Here is a 6257-nt window from a genome sequence, read left to right as displayed (position 1 = left end):
TGGATTGACACGATATATGTTGCAGTGATAGCAGGTAGCTTTGAGTTAGAAGGGCCAACCTTCAATGATGGGGCAACATGAGGAGATTGCGACAAATGATCATGAATTAAGGAGATTTTCTCGTATTGGAGTCATGAGCCTTTTGAGTTTTGTGCGATTATGAGCAGAGTTGGGCAACATGGAAACAAGATGTTTGAGTTAGCACACTTTGCGAACATTATGGAGTTTAGATGATGATGGCGTGTTGTCGAGGACGACAACCTTTATTTAGAGTGGGGGAGGATGACAGGACACTAAAAATTGGGATTCATGTGACCAAGTCATAGTGGCACACCCATGTGTAATGGGTGCTCGTGCTGGGCGACTCAAGTAGAGTGTGTGTTGTTAGTACGACTTGGGGGTGGCATTCGGCTAAGTGCGACGAATAGGCACAGTATAGGAGGCGCGTTTGTGTTGGCGGGTGCTCACCCATTACGACGATCGACTAGTGGAACGAGACATGCGACAGATGAGTCGTGACCAATGTGCGATGGGCGTCTGTGCTGGAGCGACTTAGGTAGAGTGTGCGCGGTTAGTACGACTTGGAGGTGGTGTTTAACTAAGTGTGATGGGTGGGCGCATGTATAGCGGGCACGCCGTGTTGGGTGGGTGCCCTCTCATTGCGATGAGCAACCAGTGCATGAGACATGCAATGGAAGAGTTGTGACCAATGTGTGACAGGTGACCATAGGATGAGTCGTGAGGAGGGCAAGTCGTGACCAACGTGCGATGACTGACCATAGGATGAGTCGTGTGAAGGGCGAGATTTGCGACAGACAAGTCATAGTGTGGATGAGTCAGTTCACTTTGTTTATGTGAAGTGCGAGTCGTGTATAGTCGACTGAACATATTATATGGTAGAGTCGATCCATGGACACGACAGTCTGCACGAAGGGGCACCAGTCATGTTATTGGTAGGCCGGTTGCACATGTTTGGAGATGGGTCAACCTATGTTGAAGGCTAAGTGACGTGTCTCTTGGGTGGAAAGCATTCAGTGGAGTGCGTATATATTAGAGTCGAGTTGGAGGTGTTGAACAACAAAGTAACTCGCTCCAAAAAACAAAACAAAGTGAAGTGCGAAGGAGAAACAGAACCGAGGAGCCGAGGGCAGAGGACGAGCTAAGGGCGAACGGTTGGGCAGTTTTGGGTTCAAGCATACCATCAATAGGCACGTTCAGGCAGCCGCAGGCAGGGCGTGGGCAGGTAGTGCTGTCGGCACTATGCTGGGCAATGCGCCCCCTCGGCGGGTAGAATAGGTAACACTCACAACTATGAATGAGGCGAACTGTTAAACGTATAAAGAAGTTTGGGTAGCCACATCAGGTTGAACGACATCGTGGGAAATGCTGAACGACAATGTGGGCAAGGTTGAATGACAAAAGTGTTGCACGACAACTTTGGGTAGCATGAACTTGGGGTTTCTGGCAGAGGTAGTGTAGACGAGTGGTAGTGTTGCACGACCAGGGCACGACTGCTAGGCGAAATCAGCAAGGTGTGCAGGTGGTTGCACAAACTTGAATAAAACTTGTAAAATATTGTACCTACATAATATTTGAAGATTTTATATATTATTGGGTAGACATAACATGGAGTTGCCCCTCCCAAGTATATGTTGTTGGAATAATAATCCCAACCACCGCAATAAACACCCTGATAGCAGCCATACTTGTCAGAAGTATTTACAAATTACATCTCTGTTTGAAGATAGAAGGACTAAAGCCAGAACAAAAGTACCGCGCGAACCATTCCATAGCACATCATAGAAGTTAAGGCTTTCAATGAAGTTTGGTAAATACGTGCAAGCATTTATTGCACGAATATTGCCCACACTCTACAAACACGTGCACGATTACTGTCCACACTCAACAACCAACAATCACTAAGTATTAATTATTTTGCTATGTCATGTATTAATGTAAAATTGTATGTTGAGATAAATATGAATGAAAAAGCCAATTAGTAAAAGAGAGCAAGAGAGGTTGGGTAAGTTAGACACCTAGAGTATGTGAGGAGAAACTAGTGGAGCAAATTTTGGTAGGCGCGTGAAAACAACAAGTTACTATGTTTTACTACAACCTTGGTGAAGTGTGAATCACTGTAAACCTTTCTTTTACTTGGTGAATGAGCCTTAGTCTCATATAAATGTATTTTCATGAATAGAATTTAATCCTAAGTGTTTATTGTGTTGCTCCAAGCTTACTTTGGTTTTTTTGATGTGAGTGAATTATGTGTTTTTTAAGCCTCTTGATACCTACACGAAATCCTGGTATAATTGTGCGAAAATCATTAAGGCAGTTGAACTCTCCGCGAATTCCTATGCTTCTTTCCTCTGTCTCTCCGTGTAAATTCTTTTTCCTAATATATGTGCATGTGCTTGTGTTATTTGATGATTCCCTTGCATATATATAATTGAAAATGTGCTTGTGTTATTTGATGATTCCCTTGCATATATATAATTGAAAATAATTGAAGAAAATGAATAATAATGTCACTGCATTGCATTGTGAAGCACTTAGAGAGAAATTGGTTAAGTGTTGAAATAAATATAGTGGGAATACTTGGTGAAAAGAAGAAGTACGGCAGCGAGTCTACTACCAAAATAAAGACGTGACACCAAAACAAGGACGTGACAAAAACAGAAGCACAAAATCGATTGGAAAATTTGGACTTTAAAGCAAGCGCATTTCATCACATTTAAGTATAATTGGTCAAATGGACAGGGGATTTTTTCACAAAATCCAAAATTCATTGATGCTTTAGCTTCAGGTTCAATCAACACGCCACATAGAGAATGATGGCTCGCGGATCATTTCATTTTCATATTCTATATTTACACTCTAAATAATTGTGGCTTTGATTGAAGGTATGTTATGCACACTTTAACCTGTCAACCATCTTATTTTAATTTCTCATTTTTTACAAACCAATTAATTTCTCATTTTTTACAAACCAAACCATCTTATTTTAATTTCTCAGTGGTCAAATCCACACAAACGGTAACGATCTACAGCTTCAAGGAATACTGATGTTGAACGAATCTTATGAGAAGCGTTTTCTTTCGGTCTATGCCAGATACTCGATTAAACATTTTATTTTGAAAGGTTTTTTCTGATTCAGACTTTCACAGCTGGCCTGGCTTCAAATGCGAGACCCTTCAAATGGAAATGCTTGCGATCTTGATGTGCAGCAGGGCAGTTGGGTAGCCAATCCCATCTTCCATGGGCGACACTGTAGACAACCACCTGTAGACTCCCGTACGCTCTGAAACACAACTTGTTTCCCACTCCCACACATTCAAACCAAGTAGAGCACGAATCTCTCCGAAATTGTCGACACACAGATTCAGGCATCTTTCCTATCTCCTTCCATGAAAATCCATGATGATGGGTGCCTGCATCCTTATGAACAAGTTCCCACATCATCACTTCTTTCAACAGGTGGTTCTCTTCAATGCCTCCAACCAGCAGTATTGACGACTCACAGGCCACCAATTGAGGACATATATTAGGCCTATAACCGGGTAGATCAATGTTGAATAACTTTCCTTCCTGGATATGGTAGCCCATGATGCCGTTCCCAGCCATCAAGCAGAACAGGAAACCGCTGCTCGCTAACATCTCGCCGTTCTTGATCACCAAACCCTGCGGCAAACTTCCTCTGATCATCCTCCATGATTTTGTGTATGAATTATAGACTTCTGCTACTACCGCATCATCCCTCGTCTTGCCCACCACGAAGACCTCATAGCTGCCTGGGTCGTCTCCGGCCACGATTGCCTTGCCCATCACGCTGCTCACGCTCAGCATCGCGGGCAGCACAAAGCTTGTCCTGCTAAGGGATTACAAACAAACACCCGTGGAAATAAAGTTCCGAATGTGGTTGGATAGATGGGGATATCCATCAGGAGCAGCCCCGCTGCCGATCCTCTGTAACTGACTCTGCAAATGTCTGGCATAAATGATAGGGACAGCGTCTGCCAGGTCCCGGTGAAGAAGGAGTAAAGCAGAAAAGGCATCCTGGTGCTAGGCATGCACAGGAGGAGGCACGGTTGCCCACCGCCTGATTCGGCCCACAGGCGACCAAAATGCTTGCAGGACAGTACATCGTTCCAACCCTTGCAAACGCTCCGGAAACGAAAAATGCAATCAAAGGGAGGCGTAGCAGCAGAGACTCCACCAAATGTTGAGGCAGATCAGACCAGATCGATCCATCGCCAGCTGAATCATCTAAATCTACGGCCATTCTTGTGTCAATATTTTCAGTCGCTAAACAGGGATATGTTGGGAGAATCGATGGCCGCTTTGCCGATTGGCAAATAGCCAGGGACACAGATGATGGCGTCCAATGTATCCTCAAAGAGCCTAAATATCGGCAATCAAATTCAAATAGTTAATTAATTATAAATTTTCAAATGGAGAAGGGACCTTTTTGACAAACTTGCAAACTGATTGGTTGTTCATTATTCATGATTCAACCGACACGCCAAGAAGACAATGACGGTGCATCAACCAGTGCATTTTGCTATCTTAAATTTGCATTCTAAATACTTGCACCAAACAGATATTTTTATTGTGAAATCGACAGCCGACCTTTCCATAAATTCCAAAACTGACTGATGCTTTACCTTTCATAAGCCGAGGATACGGTTTATCAACCAAATGTGTTACAACCATTGCATTTTTCTATTCTAAATTCGTACTCTAAAGAATTGCACGGCTTATTGAAGATGTTCTCCACACTTTACCATGACAACATTGTTATTCTAATTTCATGAACCATTCATGATTATGTAGGACCAGCATTTGCAACAAGAGGTGGAAAGAAACGATGATAGGAGTAGTGAGTAAGTAAAAATAATATTTGAGTAAATTTTTATTTTTTATTTTTTATTTTTTGCAAAGAAAAAAGTAACATGTATTATATTGAGACAATATAAAAGTCTTCATAGGGTACAAATAAGTGGTAGGGAAACTATGATCCAGGACATTAGAGAAAACAACAGGAATCAGATGTCCATGCAATTCCCAAATACAGAAAGATAGATACCTACATCAAGGATGAGTAGGAACATATACTAGCATATACAAGCACATTTACAGCAGGATCGAAGATATGGAAAGATGCATCATAGAAGAAAAACCAGTATGAACATATATCAAAGCAGCCATGAACCGCGTTCACCATTAATTCCAAAAGCAAAAACCATAGCCGAGAGGCAGACCCGAACTAATTTGCCAGTTGATTTGAAGATGAGTCGAAGATAGCAATGATGCTATGCAGAATGGATTTATAGGGGGCTTTAGAGTCTTGGAAGATTTTGTGATTCCGCCACTTCCAAGCGCACCATAACATAATGACTATGAGAGAACGCCTTGGCCCCTTTTGACGACTCCACCATTCAAAAGCTGCATGGATAGAAACAAAAACAATGTGAGGAAAATAAAAAATAGTGGCCAGAGCATACCAGATTTGTTGAGAGGAGTTGCATTGGAAGAACATGTGGAGATTTGATTCTCCGTTTGATTCACACATCGAGCATCTGCTTGGGCCATGCCAGCTTCTTTTCCGTAGGTTGTCCCATGTCAAGTTCTTATTGTTGAATACCAACCATGCGAAAAATATCATCTGAGAGGGGCACCCCGATTTCCAGAAAGCCATTGGGAAAGAAGGGCTTACATGCAGAGCCTTTGAAGAGATGAAATCAGAGTATATATCTCTTACCCTGGCTGACACCTGAGAATTTGAATTTGACCAAGATAGGTCGTCAGTTGTTCCATAACGAATGATTCCACTACCCCGTAGAGTAGCTTTAAAAGCATTCCAAGAAGAGCTCAGAACAACAGGCAAACGAAGATCAGAAGCATCCTTCCATAAAGGATCAAGCCTGCTCCATTCAGAGATAAGATTGTCCCATGTGAAAAAACCGTTCCTGTGTAAAGAAAATAAGAGGCTTTCAGGAATTGTAGAGATTCCATAGCTGCAGGCAATAGAATCAAGACCAATTAAAATTCTGTTTCTAGTGTGGATCCTCCATCTTAGATTCTCTAGAAAGTATTTTTCAACCTTCCGAAGACTGAGCCAAATGGCTGATCCATGTTTGATTCCAATAGCTCAAGATCTGTACCAATATTCCAGATTTTTGCCTTTCATGTATTTAAGTTTGATAGTTGTGCTCCATGGTCCATCGCCAAAGATCCCTCTCCAGAGTGATTTGCAT

At 42.3% G+C, this 6257-nt stretch overlaps 1 protein-coding gene across 1 annotated transcript; it reads right to left on the bottom strand.

The window, feature by feature from the left end:
- Positions 1–3153: 3153 nt before the first annotated feature.
- Positions 3154–3846, bottom strand: LOC149163569 (protein UNUSUAL FLORAL ORGANS-like). Its single transcript, XM_089429174.1, has one exon. The coding sequence runs from the start codon at positions 3844–3846 to the stop codon at positions 3154–3156; it is 693 nt and encodes a 230-aa protein (XP_089285300.1).
- Between the last annotated feature and the right edge of the window lie 2411 nt (positions 3847–6257).

Source organism: Pinus tabuliformis, chromosome 5_1 (genome assembly GCF_031772625.1).
Source record: "Pinus tabuliformis cultivar Carrire ecotype Pingquan chromosome 5_1, CPIR1, whole genome shotgun sequence".
Classification (NCBI taxonomy): Eukaryota; Viridiplantae; Streptophyta; class Pinopsida; order Pinales; family Pinaceae; genus Pinus; species Pinus tabuliformis.
This window is presented reverse-complemented; position numbering and strand designations above follow the sequence as displayed.

Coding starts and splice junctions, on each gene's coding strand:
- LOC149163569 (XM_089429174.1), bottom strand. CDS start 3,846: ATGCTGAGCGTGAGCAGCGTGATGGGCAAGGCAATCGTGGCCGGAGAC.